The sequence below is a fragment of the Oryctolagus cuniculus genome, chromosome 17, assembly GCF_964237555.1.
Source record: "Oryctolagus cuniculus chromosome 17, mOryCun1.1, whole genome shotgun sequence".
Taxonomy (NCBI): Eukaryota; Metazoa; Chordata; class Mammalia; order Lagomorpha; family Leporidae; genus Oryctolagus; species Oryctolagus cuniculus.
Window position 1 is genome coordinate 61216443 of NC_091448.1, and position 21917 is coordinate 61238359.

Sequence of the window (21917 nt, forward strand, 5' to 3'; positions counted from 1 at the left end):
CGCCATCGGCCCTGACCCCGTCCCGGAGCGGGAGCCGGGAAGGGAGAGCGAGGACCCGGCGTCCGCGTGGCTCCTCTCGGTCAGCCCCGGCCGGGCAGGGCTCCTGCGGAGACGCCGCCCGGCGGCCTCGGCCTCTGAGGAGGGAGCGGCGCGGCCGCGCGGCCCCTCGTGGCCCGGGGTCCCGGCGGTGCCCGCGGGGCGCGGACACTGAGGGGTCGGGAGGAGGCGCCTCCGGGGCGGATGGTGGGGGACCCCCGCTGGGCGGGGTGGGGTGGGGGTCACGATGCCCGCCCCGTGCTGGGAATCCTCTCCTTCGGGTGTGTCTGGTGTTGTGTCCGGGGTTCACCGCTCTACTTCGGACTCGTTTTCACTTCAGGGTAACAAATCCCAGCCGCCCTCCCCTCTCTGCGGAAGGCACGTTCCAGGACCCCCAAGCGACCCCTGAGGACGCAGATCGTATGGAACCCTGTGTATACCATGAGTTTTTAAATGTACATCACGCAAGGTGCATCGTAAGTTACCCGCAGTGCAGGTCAGGTGTTTAGACGAGAGGTTCTGATGCTGGTTCCGAGGTCCATGTCTCATATTGCAGTACCCGAGTTTGCGACCCGGCTCTGGCTTCCGACTCTGCCCACTAATGCGTAGCTTGGGAAACAGCAGGTGAGGATGGATCGCGTCATTGAGCGGCTGCTGCCCACGTGGTAGACCCTGATGGCATTTTTGGCTGCACACACGTGGGTAGTGAGCCAGCAGATGCGAAGTGTGGCTCTGTTTCTCAAGTAAAATTAAATAAATAAATAAGGCGCATTAGAGGTTTAAAGCACCAATCTCCTTATAAATATGGGACAGTTGTTATAACTGGTGAAGTGAAAGTAGTGACATTGTTATAGAGGGAGAAAATAGATTACTTTTATTTGGAGCTGCAATAGTTTGTTGGTTCCTAAAACCAATGGGTTATTTCTACCCTTTATAGCTTAAGAAAGCCATATTACTGTGTGTCTGAGCATGTTAGCCGTTTTTGCATACTTCCTCAGTGAATAAGGAGACTGAAGTTTCTGTTTTTACATTCATAAGCTAACGTTGTCTCTTTACAATGCGTGTTTCGTGAAATGATCTTAGAACTGAGTGATAGGGAAGAAGGTGATGGATATGATTTCCTCGTGTGAATGAAAGAGGGATATTATTGATATGATATGGAAGTTTTCCTTGTTGTGTTGTGATTAGTAAGCAGATGCAGTGTATAGTGTTAATTCACAGGTTAGACCCTGTTAGGATGGTCGTAGGTTTGGACCGTGAGAATGATGTCTTTTTTGTGAACAGCCACCTGATTAAATTAATGATTGGCGCTAAGGCCGAGTTAGTTAGGTTTGCCAGGGTTCATCATGCTGCTGCTAGAGGTGAAACTGTTTTGTAGTCCTTGGGCAAATCGTGAAGTTTGCCTGTGAATAGAGTTTGCAAGACAAAATAATATTGCTGATGTTAGGCCATGGGCCAGTGTTAGAGCTGTAGCTCCTGTAAATCTTCGTGATGTTTGAATAAGGACAGTCACAATCACCAGTGTTAATGTGGCTCACTAATGAAAAAGTGGTTAGTGATGCTAGATGTGTTTGACAGAGCGAGATGGTGCTGGTTAGGGGTTTCCTCACAAGGCTCCTCTGGGCAGTGAGAAGGCTCTCTGCTCTGTTTAAGGGATTTCAGATTGTAGGGACTCATGCTATGCTGTAGCCTCCTAGTTTTAACAGTGTGACTGCAAGGAATATTGATCTGGCAATAGTGGCCTCTACATGGACTTCTGGTAATCACAGGTGAAGACCATACAGGGACATTTTTGCTTTTTACTATCAAAGTTATTATGCATGGTTTCCATTTAAATGCTATGTAGTTTCCTCATTGGGTAATAGTTACTTGGGTTGAAATTACTTTTCATAAAGTATCTAGAACAAAATTACTTCTGTGCCTGTGAATGTCATAATTAAGAATACTTATAGATTAATATTTAAATATAGCTTTCTTTCATGGAAGTGGTCCTTTAGAAAGGGGATACTCACTAGGATAATTAAGGGAAGCTGTGAGGTGGTATCAAGAGGAGGGTCAGAAAAGAAGCTGGTGAGAAACTACTTATTTTATAATAGGTTTATTTATAATAAATAGGATTATGAGGTAGTGTATAAGCTCTGTGTTTATGTTGATTCAGAGTATGATGTTTTTGAGTACATTGTTATGGGAATAAGTGTAATTGTAAGTTACATAATTCATAGGAGAAGGGTTAAGTTTGTACATTATCTGACCGTAAGTGTTGGATGCTATTAACTGTGTTTGGCCCACAGTGGCTTCATAGGCTACAAATACTAGTAGGCAATGAATATTATACATGATATGATAAAATGAGCATTCAGGATTACAAGGATTCCTAAAGTGAATGCATATAATATTGTGCCTTATAAAACACAGAAGTGACCATATATCAGTATACTGATAATATTCCTAGTAAGGATGCAATATATGCTAAAATATTTATACAGATTTAAAGGAATATTGGTGATAATAGAATACCTTAACCTAATGGATTGAAATTTCAATGATTATACTCATTCTAGTCCTTTTTGAATTCATTCATAGGCTAGACATAGGGCTAAAATGGAAATTATAATTAGTGCTATGGTAAGTGTAAGTGTTGGGTTTTTTATTTGGGTACTCATGACAGGAGAAGTAAGATGGTAATATCTAAGCTGAATACAAAGGCTGTAATGGCTAAAAGAGAATTTATGGAGGGTAGTAGTTGGGTTGATGCTATAGGATCAAATCTACATATTGTATGGACTTTATTTTTCTATGTAGATATTTAATTACAGCAACCAGATTACGGTGGTTCCAAGAAATAGCACTAAAGATATATTGATTGTCAGGGAGAGAGTAAGGTTGAGTATTCTTTTCCAGGTTAAAACTGAAGATAATACATTGGAAGCCAGTAGCAGTAGTTAACATTAAAAGAATATGATCCTCATAAGTGAAGGGAGATGTGTCAGGGCCGGAGCTGTGGCATAGCAGGTAAAGCCACTGCCTGAAGTGCCGGATTCCCATATGGGCGCTGGTTCAAGTTCTGGCTGCTCCACTTCTGATCCAGCCTCTCTGCTGTGGCCTGGGAAGGCAGTGGAAGACAGCACAAGTTGTTGGGCCCATGCACCCACATGGGAGACCTGGAAGAAGGTTCTGGCTCCTGGCTTTGGATTGGCACAGCTCTAGCCATTGCAGCCAATTGGGGAGTGAACCAGTGGATGGAAGACCTCTCTCTCTCTCTCTCTCTCTCACTCACTCTCTCTGTAACTCTGACTTTCAAATAAATACATAAATCTTTTTTTTTAAAAGAGATGCATAAGAATAATCAGACTATGTCCACAAATTATGTCAGGCATCAGTTTCAATGCCAAAATGATGGTTTGATATCAAGTGAAATTTTAATTGTTATGAGGTGAGAAAGTAAGATTTATGATTACAAATAGGCTGTGCAATCCTGTGGCTGTGAAGAGTGTTGAACTATCCACAGCCTTAGAGATGGTGAAGGATATGTTCAAATATTCTGAAGTTTGTAGACTTGTAAAACCAGCTCCAAGTTTGATTGATTAGTGGAATTTGTATGATATTTTTGGTTTCTTCTATGAAACTATGGTGAACTTGGGTAATTGATACTCCCAAGACTAATAATTCTGATTATTAGACACAATTCTAGTAGCTTTAGGGCTCAGATGCCTGTTGGTAGGTAGCAGCCCCTTTGCTTTAGGACTAGCCATGAGGGATGGAATGGATAGAAGAATCCAGCAGAGGAAAAAAAACTCCTGATAGAATGAAAAAGATCATTTCATATCATGATCCTGTCCCCTAGTTGTACGCTCTCAGACTATATCATCATCCTTGGTATTAGTTCCTAGGCCAGGAATGATAGAGTAAAAGAATTAAACTGGAAACCTATCATTAGCTGTATGTTAGAAACAGAGCTGACAAGGGGTTTTGTGGTGTAGCAGGCTAAGCCTCCACCTGCAATGCTGGCATCACATATGGGTACTAGTTCATGTCCTGGCTGCTCCACTTCCAATCCAGCTCTTTGCTTCTGGCCTGGGAAAGCAGTGGAAGATGGTCTAAGCACTTGGGCCCTTGCACCCATGTGGGAGACCCAGAAGAAGCTCTTGGTTTCGAATTGGCTGAGTTCTGGCTATTGCCATTTAGGAGTGAACCAGCCGAGAGAAGACCTTTCTCTCTGTCCCTCCCTCTCTCCATTGGTAACTCTACCTCTCAAATAAGTAAGTAAGTAAGTAAATAAATAAATAAGTAAAATCTTAAAGCAATAGCTCTGACAATGCCTTTGTTTATGGTCAGGGCTGGGGTTAACTGTATGATAGCCTGAGTTTGGTGGGTCATTAACCATGAGAGTGGAAATATGGGCACTTGGATTGGGTTACAGTGAATTAAAGAACAGCTAGAATTAGAATAAATCTGATTATAGCTGTTGCAGAACTGATGCATGTCAAGACTAAAGAGGCTCTGCCAATAAAATGTATGAGTATGTGAAGAGCTATAAATAGGCTGATAGTTTCAATAATTACTATCAAAGGAATAAATGAGGCAGGTGCACCTTGAGGGAGGAAGTGGCTAATGATGCTTTTGTTTTATGGCAGAGGCCAGTAATGACTGCTTCTGCTCAAGGCGTGACAGCTAGTCCTAACAACTGATAATTGGGCTGTGTGAGCCATACAAGGTAACTGTCCTAGCTGATTTGTTGAATCACAGAAAACGAGTGAGATTAGTATTAGAGACCAGGTTCTTCTTTCAGTGATGTGAATGGTTATTTGTTTAAGAATGAGTTGCACCCATCACTGTTGAAGGTAGATGAATTGATTGTTGACCAGGCAGTTGGGAGATGGGATTAAAATATTAGGGGAGATGATAATTACAGTGTGTAATCCTGCTATTGTAGGGGTAATGAAAAAAGGTGAGCACACCTTCATTCTGTTTCTCATGGCATTTCGTCTTGGTGATTCAGTGTATTTTGGTGTGGGTTTGGGGGTTAAGTGTAGTTAGTGAGTTTTAGCTGGAGAAATAAAGTGCTAATTTTATTGAGATCATGCTAATTAATTATATTGGTGAGTCTAATTGTGGCATTTTATTACAGAAATATTTTTGCTTTCAGTATTAAACTGATGCTAGTTAGATTCATAATGACATAACAGATATTTGTCATTTTTCAAAGTGTTTTAGTGTTGCTAGTTCAAAGACATGGAGATGTGGTTGGACCCACACACATCAGAGCATTGTCATAATATAAACCAAGTGGAGTAGATGTGAAGGTTGCTTCATGCAAGCACCTTGGGATGGGATTTGTTTTTAGATCAAATGGTGTGTCAACTTCGGAGTGTAAGCCATCTTCAGATGAAAATAATATATGGATTGGTATTTCTATAGGTATGACGACTCTGTTATCCACTGTATGCAGTGATAATTCTCCTGGTTTCAAATCTTCTATGGGATTATATAAGAGCCAGAGTTTAAGTCATCATATCTGTATATTCACAGCTTCAATATTGTTGGTGTCCTGTATCTTTTATGGTTAAGAGCTGTTAATTTCATCTATCCTATGTATAGAATTTGTAATTATGACTGGGCAATTAAGATTTGAGTAATAATAATGAATAATAAAAGACAACACTGTTTCTTCTTGGGCATCTTTGGTTGTCAGCATAGGTGAAATAATGTGAAGAACTCAAGAGCTAGCTAAGAATAAGATTAGTAGGGTGGGCCGGCGCCGCGGCTCAATAGGCTAATCCTCCACCTAGCGGCGCTGGAACACCGGGTTCTAATCCCGGTTGGGGCTCCAGATTCTGTCCCGGTTGCCCCTCTTCCAGGCCAGCTCTCTGCTGTGGCCAGGGAGTGCAGTGGAGGATGGCCCAAGTGCTTGGGCCCTGCACCCCATGGGAGACCAGGATAAGCACCTGGCTCCTGCCATTGGATCAGCGCGGTGCGCCGGCCACGGCGGCCATTGGAGGGTGAACCAACGGCAAAGGAAGACCTTTCTCTCTGTCTCTCTCTCTCACTGTCCACTCTGCCTGTAAAAAAAAAAAAAAAAAAAAAAAAGATTAGTAGGGTGGAGTCATGAGGGTGTAGTTCTTCTGTAATGGATGATGTAGCATCTTGGAATGCTAGTTGAAGTGGATATGCCATAAGGATCTGAAAGATTTCAATCTATAAATTAACCTTAACAAAGTTATGTAATATTTTTACTTATATTTTTTATCAAGGAAGGGTTGTAAGGTGTTCGATTCCTTCCTTTGTTGTTTTTTAAATTATTTTTTTCTAAAGATTTTATTTATTTATTTGAGAGGCAGAGTTATAGACAGAGGCAGAGACAGAGAAATGCCTTCCATCCGTTGGTTCAGTCCCCAAATGACTGCAACAACTGGAGCTGGGCCGGCCAGAAGCCAGGAGCCAGGAGCTTTCTTGGGGTTTCCCATGAGGGTGCAGGGCTGAAGCATTTGGGCCATCTTCTACAGCTTTCCCAGACCAGAAGCAGAGAGCTGGATCAAAAGAGGAGCAGCCAGGACATGAACTGACACCCATATAGGATGCCAGTGTAGCAGGCAGAGGCTTAGCCTTCTGTGCCACAACCCCTGCAGGATTCCTTCTGTTGTTAATTTAGGATTTTACATAAGCTGGCTCTTCAAGTGTGTGATGTGCTCGTGAGCACTGTGTAGTCATTTGAGGTTTCTGACAGTTAAATTACTGAGACTTCTTGTTCTGGGGCAAAAACTTATCAAATAACACAAATTATTACTATAATAGCTCTTAATGAAATAAATGACCCTGGGGCTGGTGCCGTGGCTCACTTGGTTAATCCTCCGCCTGTGGTGCCAGCATCCCATGTGGGCGCCGGATTCTGGTCCCGGTTGCTCGTCTTCCAGTCCAGCTCTCTGTTGTGGCCTGGGAGGGCAGTGGAGGATGGCTCAAGTGCTTGGGCACCTGCACCCGCGTGGGAGACCAGGAAAAGCACCTGGCTTCTGGCTTCAGATCGGCACAACACGCTGGCTATAGCAGCCATTTTGGGGGGTGAACCAATGGAAGGAAGACCTTTCTCTCTGTCTCTCTCTCTCTCACTGTCTAACTCTGCCCAATAGTTAAAAAGAAAAGAAAAGAAAAGAAAGAAATGACCCCGTTGATGATGCAGTATTTCTTGTTGAAATTTCATCAGGAAAGTTGGAGTATTGTCATGGTATGCCCAATTATGCAAGAAAAATATTGATTTATGCTACAAATATAATTAAGTAAATTGTAACTCAGGGAGACTCAAGTGTATATGCTGAAAGTAGTAAAAGTCAATATGTGACTCCTCCTGCGATTGTGAATGCAGATCTACAGACAAGACACAGTGGAAATGTGGTGTGGCACAGTATGCGTCATGAAGAACGGTGTCTAGGAATGAGTTGGCTAGAGCAATGCCTTGGGCATCTAACAGTAAATAGAAAGATAAAACCCAAGGCTCACTGTATGGGTGGGATCATTTGATATTACCTCCATATGAGGGTTCTAGTAAACTAAACATTTTACTGCTAAAATAGCAACACTTATGTGGGTAAAGCAATAATCATGAGGCTAATATGAAATATGCTCATGTGTCACTGTACATTCCTACCACAAATAATATGGTGAGCTCAGATAATGAACTCTAAAAACTAGTGGATATTATAGCTCAAACTATTCCTCCATGCTCCATTGCTTCCTTTTTTTTCTCAGAATATTAGGTTACAATGTGTGGAATTATTCCAAAGTCTGGTAGAATACTGCAGGTCCTTTGGGGTGATCAAAGAATCAAAGAATAGATTTTAGTATAAAACTGGGATCTTCTTCCTGTTTGGTAAAAGAAGTGGTGTTTAGATTTCAGTCTGTTAATAGTATTGTAATTCTTGCTTCTAGTACTGGAAGAGATAATAGGAGGATTCTTTCTCTCTCAAATAAATAAAACTTTAAAAGAGAGAGAGAGAGTGAGTCCCCTATCCACTGGTTCACTCCCCAGATGGCTGCAGTGGCCAGAGCTGTGCTGATCCGAAGCCAGGAGCCAGGAGCCTCTTCCAGGTCTCCAGTGCAGGTGCACAGTTCCAAGACCTGGGCCATCTTCCACTGCCTTCAGGCTCTAGCAAACAGCTGGATTGGAAGTGGAGCAGCTGAGACTCGAACCGGTGCCTATATGGGATGCTGGTGTTGTAGGCTGGGGCTTTAAGCTGCTGTGCCACAATGCTGGTCCCAGGAGGATTATATTTGTAAATAATAGTGATCCTACAAATGGTTGGGGTGTAATAAGTGATTTAATATTAATTATCATGATGAAATTGGTGGCTCCAAAAATTGATGAGACACCTGCCAGGTGAAGTGCAAAGATAGTAAATCTACTAAAGCTCCTGCGTGTGCTAGATTATTGGCTGCAGGTGGCTAAACTGTCTATTCTGTTCCCACTCCAGCTTCTATAGAAAAAACAGCAGTAATGAAAATGAAGGGAGTAATAATACAAAGCAGATTATCTACTTGAGGAAATGTTGTATCTGGGGCTCTGGGCATTGTAAATGTGGACAGTGTGGGTGTATTTGAGTCAAGTGTGAAGATTTGACTTAGATAGCATTTAGTGTTTATATTTTCATATGCTTTCTAGTGGAATAAGATGGGTTTTACCACATGTCCAAGTTCTTTGAAAGTGGGTCTTGGATTGTGGTGGGCTTGCACATCCTATGTGACTTTGGAGATATGCCATTCTCAGTATGGGCTTGTGGTTATGTGTGCAGAATATAGGTGGAAATGTGTGGTCGTACTTGGTTGAGTGTCTGTTCTGCATTGACCAATGTGTCACTCCTTCTGACAATACTACATGGGTTTTATTAGTTAATAGAAAAACGTTGACATGGAAGGCACTTAATTCCCATTTTTTGAAATCGCTTCAGTTACCTTAGTGTCTTTCTCCATATATGATTTTTTAAAAAGATTTATTTTATTTATTTGAAGGAGTTAGAGAGAGAGAGAGAGAGAGAGATCTCTTCCATCTGCTGGTTCATTCCCCTGATGACCTCAGTGGTTGGAGCTGAGCTGATCTGAAGCCAGGATCCAGGAGTTTCTCCTGGGTCTCCCATGTGGGTGCAGGGGCCCAAGGACTTGGGCCATCTTCCACTGCTTTCCCAGGCACATTAGCAGGGAGCTGGATCAGAAGTGGAATATCTGGGGCTCAAACCAGTGCCCATATGGGATACCAGCACTGCAGGCCAGGGCTTTAACTCACTGTGTGCCACAGCGCTGGCCCCCACATGTGATTTTTTAAAAAATAAATGTGCATACCATTTTTCAACCAGGGAAGTTATGTAACTTGCTTTTTGCATTTACTATTTTGTCACTCGTGATTTCCTCACTCAAACACAAGTTGAACTGCAGATCCGTAGTATTGTGTGTACGGACGTACAGGAATTTATTTAAGGTGCCCTCTCTCACTGAATGTCTGAAATCCCCACCTCTCAGATTTTCTAATTTTTTTAAGGGAAAAGGTTTATTGTCATGTGGGGGAAACCTGACAGGCAGAGGGGAGAGGGCAAGAGAGTAAGCGAGAGAAAGAAGTCGAGAGAGAGATCAAGAGAGAGAGCACGTGTTCAGGAAGCCTGTCCTCTTAAACCTTTGCAGGGGGCTGGGAAATAGCAGCGAATCCCATTGGAGTGGGGGTGGAGCTGACACCTGTGGTTGGGCCATTTTGTCATCTGGCTTCTAGCAGTGGTGGCGGGGGCTAGAACTGAGGATGGTGTCCAGGGAGTAGATTTGCACCATTTTACTAAAATTCCCCCCACCTTTTTTTTTTTTTTTAATAAAGCAAGTGTTGCCAGCGCCGCGGCTCACTAGGCTAATCTTCCGCCTAGTGGCGCCGGCACACCGGGTTCTAGTCCCGGTCGGGGCGCCGGATTCTGTCCCGGTTGCCCCTCTTCCAGGCCAGCCCTCTGCTGTGGCCAGGGAGTGCAGTGGAGGATGGCCCAGGTGCTTGGGCCCTACACCCCATGGGAGACCAGGAAAAGCACCTGGCTCCTGGCTCCTGCCATCGGATCAGCGCGGTGCGCCGGCTGCAGCACGTCAGCCGCGGCGGCCATTGGAGGGTGAACCAACGGCAAAGGAAGACCTTTCTCTCTGTTTCTCTCTTTCACTGTCCACTCTGCCTGTCAAAAAAAAAAAAAAATAAAGCAAGTGTTATACGGGGTCACATCAGCCCCCAAAGTCCAGGAGGGGTGGAGGGATGATGATCTGTTTTTAGAGCTACTTTCTGTTGACATGGGACAACAAGTTACTCTCTGCTGGCATGGGGTGATGCCTCAAGCTGCAATCTCCTGGGTGGGGAGCCAAGTATATCCCTGCAGCAGCATTGGGTTTACCACCTGACTGGTGAAGGCTTTGGTTCATTCCATTATCACCTCCTGTAATCACTTAAACAGACACCATAGTATAAAAGACAGGGTGAGGATAGCAGCCAGTGGTCATAAGAGTGGCATTAACTAAGTAATGAGAGGATTTCATAGAGGAGAGGAAATGAGGGGGGAGTCTCTGGACTCTGTAAGACTGTTTGATGGATGTAGTTTTGCCTGACCTTATTGATTAATATAATAACAACACAGTTAAGGTCCATCTATTCCATAGTACCACATTGGTTAGTGAGGCAATATGGCTTTGGAGACCTCAGATGGCATCAACTGAGGTCTCGATGGGCCTAGTGACCTCCTCTTGTAACTGTTGGAGTTGTTTGCAGTAGGTTGGTTGAGATAACATTGTGGCCGAAAGCTGCTCCTGAGACCACTACTGAGGACAGAGAGGCTGCGGAGCTGATCCCAACCAAGACTGGGAGAAAGGTCGCTCATCTCTTGTGGATAGAGGGCCTTATCTGTAGAATCTGTGAATTCAAAGAAAATGTGTTCATGCATCTAGAGTTGAGGGCCTTGTCTGTAGAATCTGTGAATTCAAAGAAAATGTGTTCATGCATCTAGAGTTCAAGGATGAGCGGCACAGAAGGAAATGAAAATGAGACTCACCAATCTTGTAGAGACAGCGAGTCTACTTTTCTTTTTACCCAAGGAAGACCTTAGGCCAGTGATGCCCTGGTCAACAGTCAGCCACTCGGACTACCTCTGAAACAAAAGTTCAGGCAGCTGCTAGACAGGTCCCAAGGTGACTGTGGGCTGGGGTCGATGTGCCATGGACAAGAAGTCCACTGGAGACTGTTCATTGTGTTAGGCTTAATGGGGCAGAATATCCATGAGAGTGGATGGACACCCCTCCAGAGATTTCTAAGGAGGAAATCTGATAGGTGACAGAGTAAGGGGCAGTTAGGGAAAAGGAGATATGTCTGGAAATAGTAATTAACCTGGTAAGCTGGCTGGTTTGCAGGGCCAGTAGTGTTGATCTTTATTTCACGTGGGTTGGGAGAGATACATCTAGGAAATGCTCACTCCTGGGACCAGGAAATCGAGAACTTGAGCCAGAGGAGGTTTAGAGCTGAGACAGGAGAAAGCTTGGACATAGGAAATCTTCCACTTTTCCAAATGTTCACAGATAGAGATCTTGAACTGGTTGTCAAGGTAGGAGACCACCGAGAGGAGGATTAACTAGAACATGGGGAGAAGCTCTCCTGGTGACCTGTAGAATCAGGCAGATATTGGGGATCCCTGAGATCACAGCCATCTGACGGGAGGATATGGGAACAGAGGGTGGGTCATTACCCATGCACCCATTGGAGCCCTGGACATAACCCATAGAAGGGAAATGGGGTTGAGTTGTCACCCACACATGCTATTGCCTGGACACAGAGTATGGAGGCATGAGGCCATAGGAGATGTGGTGCCTGGTACCAGGACTTTGGGGCAAAGTTGCATAGAACCATAACCCATAGAGTCTAAATAAGAGGATCCTCCACCTGCCACGTGTTACTGTTGGGCACCAAAAATATGTTGTGCCCAGATCGTTAGATCCCCACAGAGACCCCCAGAGAGTCGATCACACCGAACTGCAAAAGCAAGGTTTATTCGGGAGTACAAGCCGTGACAGGGACCCCATCCAACCAAACTGCACAGCGGAGGAAGGAGTGAGGCCCCGGTCTTTGTTTGGGAGAGTTTTTAAAGGAAAAAGGGGCTACATCAGCAGGAAAAAGGAGTTACATACAGCATGGAAGCTCTGGGTACAGGGAGTTACTTTGTTTAGCAATCTCTACTGTGCTGTCCTTGGTCTACCGAACTAGCTGTCCCTGGTAAGCTTTGATATCTCTGGAATGCCTGAATGCCTGCTTTTACAAGGACCCGGGTCTGCTATGGGAAATGGAGGCTGCTTTTTTTTATTGTTTTAAAATGGAGTCACTTTGGTTCTTCATTACCTCAGAAATTTGGAGGGCTGGTGTGTGGATGGAGATTGCAGAGTGTTCAGAGGTGAAGGAAGTCCGGGGTTGAGTTTTGTCGTTGGCAGAATTCCAGGATCTCAAAGCAGCTCACATCCCCGAGAGGAAAGCAAGGTTGAGGGCAGAGTCTGGCCCCAGGTTTTGGAGCCAGTGAAAGGTCACCACAAAAAAAAAAAAAAAAAAAAAACTGAATTTCATTGTTTTTTTACTACGGTATAGTATTCTAAAGAGTACATATCCCATAATTTCTTTATCCAGTCTACCGTTGATGGGCATTTAGGTTGGTTCCAGGTCTTAGCTATTGTGAATTGAGCTGCAATAAACATTAGGGTGCAGACCCCTTTTTTGTTTGCCAATTTAAATTCCTTTGGGTAAATTCCAAGGAGTGGGCTGGGCTGGGTTGAACGGTAGGGTTATGTTCAGGTGAAACCAGTATCTTTTAAACATTTCTTTAAAGAAACCCAGAAATTACACATGTTTCTAGGGCACCACTTAATGGGCAGGCAGCATCCTTTGCGTATGTGCATTCACACAGATGATCCCCATAGCGTTGGCTGTTTTCACGCTGCTTCTGTGTTATGTTTAAACTTCAAGTGGTCATGGTCATTTGTCATTTCCCTTTTGTCCTCTAGGCTTTGTTTTATTCCTGAAAGCCCTTCTCCAATCAGGAATGCCAGGATCACACTGGTGCTGAGAGTCCTGGGTTTTCAATGTGGGAGGCCTAAGACACATGGTTTCTAGTTGTTTCTCAATGAGTCAGTGAGCCCGTCCTCTAGGTAGCTACATTGGCCTCCAGGACAAGGGAGTTATAGGTAGAGCCAGCTCTGTAATAGGGCATAGTGTTCAGGGTCTGGGCCTGGCTTCTGTAAGTCCCCAAACATCCTCCTTGAAGTCCATTCCTGGTAGGGTTGTCCGTCCAGCCTGATGGCATGTATGTGTACTGTCTGCATGGTGAACTGAGAGCACAGTGTGAGGGAATGTTCTTAGGTTAGAGGTCAGCTTCTGCCAGACCCATTGGCAGCTGAGATTCTAAGCTCTGACTTAACCAAAAGATGGGTTTTCCTTCTAGTGAACATCTTTGGAAAGAGCGTTCAGCTCCCTAATGAGCTACCTGTTGCCATAGGTAGTTCAGTGACATGTCCCTGGTGATTGGTGTTGCCATGGACCCATGGACATGGCAGTGAAGGGATTTCCTGGGTGTGTACGCACTCAATATTGCCAATACTGGAGGGAAGGCCCAAATGGCCTTTAGACAAAGGAAGTAAATGTGTGTATGTGTGTGGTTGTGTGTGCTTTGCTGTGTATCTAACTTATTTGTATATGTACACTTTCTTGTTATACTCTCATACATGTGGGATCAGGTGTTTTTATGCTTTACTTATTCCTGTGATGTACATGTTTGTATATATTTGTGTTTGTAGAAATAATGTTGTTAATGTATTCTTTTCTCCTAGGGAGTTGAAGCATCCTGGATGCAAGAATGCAGGTAAACGAACCATTTTCTATATGTTTATAGAGTGGTACAAGTAGTCAGACAGTTAAGCATGTATCTTTAGGGGTCTGTTCAATGTCTATGTACATTTTCATAAGTGTATATAGGCCAGGATTTCTACAAGAGCACTATTTTAGTTATGAATACCATACAGAACAGAACCTGCCAATCATGGGCCAGAAATGTGCAACCCTGCCTGGGTTGAGGTCATAGGAGCCCTTGGCTGACCATCTCCCTTCCTGTACAAGAGTGTGGGGGCCATCAACATCCAAGGAGACCCTCGGAAGTCCCACGTTATCCTCAGGGCACTCTCACGTGGCAGACTTGTGCCACCAGCCTTATGTCACCAGAACTCAGGTCTTCATGGACTACCTCCAAGTCAGCCTCAGAACATAGCTCTCTGTGTGAGGAAATTCTCCACAGAGAGGGCTAGCTTCAGTTCTGTTGGCATCTGAGTTGCTCAGACTCGTGGCTGATTCAAAGGATGTGTTTTTCTTTTGAGGGAAAGAGTGGCCATCTTTCCACTAAGATTCAGATCCCTGTTGTCATGGCTGTTTTGGTGGAAAGGCCCTGGTGATTGGTGTGCACTAAGGGGCCCTGGAATGGGCAGTGAAGGGCCTCGAGGTGTGTTATACCCCAAGCTTGCCGGTGAGACGTGGAGGGCCCAATGCCTGGACAATTAGATTATATAGACTATATGTGTATCTAAGTGTGTCAGATTGTGTGTGCTCCCCAGTGTTGAGTGTGTAGTTACTTGTATATGTACATTGTCTTGTTATAGAATCATGGATATAATACTCATGGATTTATTTCTCTGTTACTTACTTTGGAAATATATATGTTGCATGTATTTTTGAGTATATACAGCTCTAGAAATAATGGCCATAGTACATTCCTCCCTTCTGCAGTGTCAGATTATCCCATATAGCTTCACAGTTAAAGGAACCACTGTCTGTTCTGTAGACCAATAGGAGTACATACACAGTTATGTACACTTCCTCCGCAGTTTGTTCAGAACATGCACACATTTACAGATGTGTGTGTAATGTGTATTTGTCTAAGAGTTTTAACTTTTGTTGTGGATACGATATGGGTTTCCACCTGTCAATGTAGAAGCAAGGGACTTCTGGAAAGATTAATGGCCTGGGGACTGGGGATGACCCATGGCCTTGCTCCTGACTTCTGGCTATGTCCATGGGCAACATATATGTGCACACACGTCCAACAGTTTTTCCAAGTGTCTTGGCCTAGGATTAGTGGGTCCTAAAATAGACAGTCTCCTTATGCATCCACCTTGGCTTTCAGACCAGACATCCAGCCTGTGACCTGGTGAGGGGTATCTTTCACATGGGGGTGTTGTCAGTAAAGGGTGGTAACCAGCCATGGGTCCTGAGCGCCTCAGGTGTGGGAGGCGTACAGCATGTGGACTCCAGGTGTTTCCAAGAGAGTCAGTGAGCTGGCCCTGCAGTTCTCCTGGGCAGGATCTCTAGGACATGCTGCTTTGGCCAGAGCTGGCTTTCCCAGAGTGTGTAGCCTTCAGGCCTGTGCCATTTCCTGGTCTCTGAGAAGTCCCCAAACAACCCCATTTTGGTTGCACTGTGACAGGACCGTCCCTCCAGCCTCATGCCATCTGACCTGGTGCCTAGGTTTACTACCTACAAGGTAACCTCCCCAGAAACACGGATTAGGGGGAGAGGCCAGGCTTCACCTACCCTTGTTGACCCGGGAGTCTTTAAGTGCCACAAGTTTTCAAAATGTGGGTTTTCTTTCTGGAAAAGAGTGGCCAACAATCCACTGATGTTGAGGTCCCTGGTTTCAGGGCTGATGCACTGACACGTCCATGGTGATTGGTGTCATCCCAAGGTCAATGGAACTATCAGCAAGGATCTCTCTGGGTGTTTCTGACCCCCATGCTTTCCAGCACAGAAGAGGAGGGCTCAGTGGCCCCTCTGTGAAGAGCTTGAGTGTGTGTGTCCAATTCTGTATGAGCTCTTTGGGGCTGTGTATATTAGTTTTGTAAGCCCAATGTGTTGTGAACGTCAGGTATGTGGATGTTACAGATTGGTTTCTATCTGTATTTATTTCTAGGATACATGTTTTATGTATTTGTGGTGTGCACATTTGTAAATTAAAGGTTGTCCTGACTTCCTCCTTCCTTTGAGAGGGAAGCATCCCGGAAGGAAGGATGCAGCTTTACAAGTAAAAAACAACTTTCTTTTTCTTTTTTAAAAAAAGGTTTGTTTATTTGAAAGGCAGCACTAGAGAGAGGAGAGAGAGATAGAGAGAGAGATAGAGAGAGAGAGAGAGAGAGAGAAATCTTCATCCACCGTTTCACTCCCGTGGTGGCTGCAACAGCCAGGGCTGGACCAGGTAGAAGCCAGGAGCCAGGAGTTTCATCCAGGTCTTCCACGAGGGTGTAGGAGCCCAAGCACTTGGGCCATTTTCTTCTGCTTTCCCAGGCACATTAACAGGGAGCTACATCAGAAGTGGAGCAGGGGCTAATGCTGTGGCATAGTGGTTAAAGTCACCTCTTGTAGTACCTGCATCCCATATAGGTGCCCGTTCAAGACCTGGCTGCTTCACTTCTGATCCAGCTTCCTACTATGGCCTGGGAAAACAGTGGAAGATGGCCCAAGATGGAAGATTCTCTCTCTCTCTCACTCTCACTCTCTCTCTTTCTCTCTTTGCCTATGCCTATACCTATGCCTATGCCTCTCTGAAACTCTGCCTTTCAAATAAATAAATATATTTAAAAAGTGGAGCAGCTGGGACTTGAACTGGCACCCTTATGGGATGCCGGCACTGCAGGCAGCAACTTTACCCACTATACCATAGTGCAGCCCCACAATATTATTTTTCAAAGTATAGAGGTATTTATAAAGTTATATATGTGTCTTTAAACATTCATTCAGTACTTTCACACATTTCCTTAAATACATCAAGGGAGGAATGTGCCCCAAAAGGTTACTTTTGCTACATATCCCTTGCAGCACTCAAATTCCCATTAATGAACCAGGAGTCGTCCGGAAATCTCGTTGACATGAGATCCAGGGACTCAAGGCTGATCTAGATGCTCACTCTGTCCCTATCTCCTGATCTTAGATGATGCATAGACAGCTCACATCCCTGTGCCCTCCAACAAGGGAGATAACCCACTCACCAGCAGAAGGTCCTTTATTAGACCCATTCTTGTGCTCCTACCTGGTTTTTCATGCTTTATCCTCAGCCTCTGGTGTGGGGGTTTGTTGTCTCCCACATGTCCCATTCTAATAGCCAGTAAACCAGCCACAGGTCCGTAATGCCCCTCCAAGCACATGAGAGGCTTAACAGGAGTGGTTTCCAGGAAGTTACTTCTCTGGCCTCCTGCTCACTGTGTCTGAGGCTGTAGCTCCTGTTCCACCCACTGTTATCCCTTTTAGACTTGCTGCCTCTGAGCTATCTGCACCATGCACAAGTGCATCAGGAGGCCAGCCCAGCGCCTCCTCTGCATGCCATGCCTATGTTTCTGAAGTCACAGGTGCACACCATGCCATCCATGAATCCTGCCAACCGGTGCCTGGACAGTCTGGGGAGAGATCACCTGTGCATGCTTGTAGGGTATCAGAGGCTTGAAGAGCTTGTATGATATTAATCTTGTCTTTTGCTAACAAGCGATGCCATGTGTATGTGTTTGTGTGTTGGGGGGCAGGGCTAGATGCAGCTGTGGGGGTCAGTGTTGTGGCACAGCAGGCTATCCTGTCACCTGCAATGCCGGTATCCCACATGGCCACCAGTTTATGACCGGCTGCTCCACCTCCCACCCAGCACCTTGCTAATGCACTTGGAAAAGCAGTGGAAGATGGCCCAAGTGCCTGGGCCCCTGCACCCATGTGGGAGATCCAGATGAAGCTCCTGGCTTCTGCCTTTGGCCTGACCCAATCCCAGCTGTTATGGCCATTTGGAGAGTGAACCACCAGTAGATGGAGGATCTCTCTCTCTCTCTCTCTCTCTCTCTCTCTGACTCTGCCTTTCAAATAAATAAATAAATCTTGAAAATGAAAGATGCAGCTGTGGGCCTGGCTCAGCCATTCCACCCACCAATGGGTGTCCCTGGACAGTGAGCAGTAGAACATGCCCAGGCTCCAGGGAGCCAGAGTTCATTCATGAACTCCTGGTTTGTGAGTATAAGATCATCATTTTGTTTTCCAAGCCACCCATCCTGTAGTGTGTGTGTATGTGTGTGTGTAAATCTTTAATTGCTCAGGAATTGGATTCATGACATTATATGGATGACAGTTTTTTTCCTGTACATTAATTTTTATATATCAGCAAAGAAAATTCAAAGAGTACTTTTGCTTAGAGAGTTTATTTCCAACGTAGTGCATTTAAGGACAAGGGCAAATCAGTAAGATGATCCTTGGCCATTCTGTGTCAAACACAAGGAATTGTGGTAAGCCAGCTGTTTATGCTTGAACTTGGCAAAACTCATTTCTGCTGGAGTTGTGGACCTAGGTGAACCTGATCTTGCATGTACCTGTTTGATAGTCTAAGGGATTCAAAATGCATAGCACTCACTAAAACTAACTAACTAAAAAACATTTTGGTAACTGAAACCAAATTTTTCTGAAATAAGACTGATGTAAAAGTAAAGTGAAAATTACTAATTCTAAACTCAAATGCCACAAATATAAATAAAAAAAGCTCCTAAATTTTGTGATTCAAAGAAACCAAAAGAAACTAAAACTTAATGATCCTATGAATGAAATGGTGACTGATAAAGACAGGCTAACCAGTCACTCAGAGAAAAGAATTTTGTAGACATCATAGAAAGTAACTGCATAATCTCAGAGATTCTGATACTGACTCTTCATAGAAAGGGATTTTATAAATCTAGATTTGCAAAGTTGGGGGCCATTGTTTCCTTATATAACAGGCCTTCCTATTGAGTAGCAATAATCCAGTTAAGTTGAAAAAGGGGTTTTCAGAGGGGAATCTCATATGGAATAATGGTAAATTGCAGAGCCAAGAAATCAGGTGTCATGTTTTTCAGCATTGCACAAAAGCAACTGAGAGAGGCTATGTGAAGTAAGACGAGTCTTTCTGAATCCTATTGCTCATGCAGAATTCCCAAAACCAAATTTTCTATTAAAAGGAACAAAACCAGAATCTTGGTGGCAATATGCCCATCCCCATATAAAAGTACTAGAGGGAGGAATCAGTAATAAAGAGAGAGAAAGTACTCTCTGATACATGAAAACACTTCCATCTTTGTGTAATTTGTGTTCTCGGCGGGGTAGTTTTCAGGATGAGGGAGACATGGTTGAGACAATGATACCAAGCATGGAAGGACAGGATACTAAGAATCAGGGAAGCTCAGAAATGAATGGGCAGACTCAGGAAAGAAGGAGGAAAACAGGAAAAACTAACATCACCCGTGAAATGCAAACCAGAAGAAACACAAACAGATCTGTGCCTTTCAGGAAACAGAAGGTGAGAGAGGAAATATACAGAATAGGAGCTTGACCAAAGATTTCAGAAGATGAGAGAGGAATACCAGAAGTTGAATACCTGCATGTGTATGAATGAGATTGCTGGAAGAGGAAAAACCAATGCAATGATCTAAAGCTAATAATTATAATTCAGACTGTTTCCGGAAATGACAATATGCTCTCAAACTCCTCCTTCACAGAAAACTGGGTCATACTTTGAGTGAGTGAAGCCATTTATAGCCTAGTAAAATCTGGGAATTATATGAAAAATATTCAGAGATCTAGAATACAGGGATGAGTAACATAGAAGGGAATGAAAATGATCCAGCTGGTCTGGGTTGGGAGGAAAAAGAAGACAATATTTAAGATGCTCAAGAAGAGACAAGCACTTTGTGCCATCCAAGCTGCCATTAGGTGAAAAATAACATTGGCATCCAAGACTTTGTGAGAGATCTTGGGTGAGATGAACCCCATGATCCCTTCCAGAGGAAGGAACAGACATGAGACAAAAACCCTAGAAAGTCATTACTGTAAGGACAGATTTTAACAGCCAACCTGGCAGTGACTTTGTTCAGTGAAGACCAAATGAGATTCCTCTCGAGGGAGTGATGATGGAGGTATTCCCTAGGGTGACTGCTCTCTGATTAAGTTCTGCCTTTGCTAAAGGTGTTTTCTTATGATGTATTTATTTTACAGAAAAGCATGTGAAGATCAACTAGTACTAGGTGAAAGAATTTAATATAAAGCTCGCAGAGGACTGATGAGGAGGGATGTGGCTGATGTTGTGTCTCCTGTGTAGTTCAAGTTTCCAATGGCGTGGGAAACTCCAGCTCCTCTGATTGCCAGGACTCCACACTGCAGACTTCTGAGCAGCTAAAGATGTCTGCAAGAAAGACACAGGAGCAGGGGTCAGTGGGGAGGACAGGGATGAGGCTGGGGTGGGGACAGTGGGGTGGGAGTGCAGCTCTCAGAAGGCTCCTGTGCCCTGGGAGGTAACCGTAGGTCCTGAACTCCACAGCAGTCAGGGCCATGGGGCACTGAGGCCCATCTGGATGGGGTGTGGATGTCCTACAATTGTGAATTCCCCTAGGCACTCACCTGGGCAGCCTTCATGGGACTGGCTACTTTGGCAGTGAACCTGATGCACAGGAAGGGGGAGGTCTCTTGGCCCCTGGGATTACAAATCCAAGGCCCACACCCCTGGGTCTTGTGAGGAGCAGGAGGTCTGATGACACAGAATGGGAGTCCTGACCTTGCCCACTCAGTCCTTACCCCACAGGTCTGGGGTCTGTGAGCTGCATGTTAATTATGGACAACTGCACAGAGCCCTTTGGTTTCCTTCCCTAATCTTGTAGAAGTTCTTTCTATCCTCCCTGTAAAAGTCATCTCAGAGAATTTATTGGCAAAGAATCATTCTGTGGCATTAAAACCCCACCATTATTGCTTTAGTATATTTTGGCATGGAACATGTGATGGAAGACTTTCTTTTGAAGACATACAGCCAATGTGTATTTGTAATTGAAGTATAGATTAGAGCACAAATGAGAAGAACAGAGGGGCTTGGGGCCCTGCTCCTGCTACTCTTCAAAGTGAGCTTTGCCTTGAATTGCTGGCAAGTGTTTGAATTTTTTTTTTAGTTTTTTTTTTGTTTGTTTTTTGTTTTTTGTTTTTTTTTGACAGGCAGAGAGAAAGGGGCAGAGACAAAGGTCTTCCTTTTCCGTTGGTTCACCCCTCAATGGCCGCTGTGGCTGGTGTGCTACGGCTGGCGCACGGCACTTATCTGAAGCCAGGAGCCAGGTTCTTCCTCCTGGTCTCCCCCATGCGGGTGCAGGGCCCAAGGACCTGGGCCATCCTCCACTGCACTCCTGGGCCACAGCAGAGAGCTAGGCTGGTAGAGGAGCAACCAGGACAGAATCAGGCGCTCCGACTGGGACTAGAACCTGGTGTGCCGGTGCCGCAAGGCAGAGGATTAGCCTAGTGAGCCATGGCACTGGCCCAAATGTTTGAATTTGACAGGTACATAGGAAATTTTACACCCAGAAAAATAAAGCAATCAACATATAAAAAAGGCTCTAAGAAAGGAGGCTGAGGTCCCCAAAAGGCCTGGAGCTCTTGTGTTCTGTGCTGGCTCCTATTTGGTGTCAGGATGGGCTGGGTACCCACAAGGATACAAAAGTGGGTGCAGTGGGCTCTTTTCCTGGTGTGAAAAGACACCCAAAGGCACCTCTCTCTGTCTCACCCTCTTCCTAATCGCCCTGAGTTTGAAGAGGTCAGGGACGACCCACAGTGTCTCCCCACACCTGTGAAACTGCCTGTTGACTTTGGGTTGGGCAGGTGGGGATGCACCCTGTAGTGGGAGATGTTCAACAGCTCTGGGGGCTCCCCCCAGAAACAACACAACTAACATCCCCCTCCGAAGTCATTTGCATGCCAATCCTGCTAGCAACTCCAGCCTTTCCTTCAGATAAAGCAGCTACTGGGGGCTCAGCCTGGGAGCCCTAAGGGCTGCCATGGAATGGGG

At 44.8% G+C, this 21917-nt stretch overlaps 2 protein-coding genes across 55 annotated transcripts in view; one reads left to right on the forward strand and one right to left on the reverse strand.

Moving 5' to 3' along the window:
* Positions 1-21917, forward strand: part of LOC103347106 (uncharacterized) — a 619502-nt gene that overhangs the window by 453676 nt on the left and 143909 nt on the right. For 42 of the 45 annotated variants that reach the window (XR_011383700.1, XR_011383690.1, XR_011383692.1 and 39 more), the window contains one exon: positions 13891-13922. Coding sequence is in view for 32 of the 45 variants with exons in the window: in XM_070061484.1 (XP_069917585.1) it covers positions 13891-13922 (32 nt within the window). In the remaining 13 variants the exon portion in view is untranslated. Of the gene's footprint in view, positions 1-13890; positions 20305-21917 lie in introns of all 45 variants that reach the window. The other 3 variants (XR_011383701.1, XR_011383698.1, XR_011383697.1) reach the window with 2 other exon arrangements.
* LOC127489621 (uncharacterized) overlaps positions 1-21917 on the reverse strand; it is a 265586-nt gene that overhangs the window by 105119 nt on the left and 138550 nt on the right. Inside the window, exon 8 of one of the 10 annotated variants that reach the window (XM_070061517.1) lies at positions 20113-20279. The exons of the other annotated variants lie outside the window; for them this stretch is intronic. Within the exon in view, the coding sequence (XP_069917618.1) occupies positions 20197-20279 (83 nt within the window). The 3' untranslated portion in view covers positions 20113-20196. Of the gene's footprint in view, positions 1-20112; positions 20280-21917 lie in introns of those variants that run through there. 10 annotated transcript variants of the gene reach the window in all.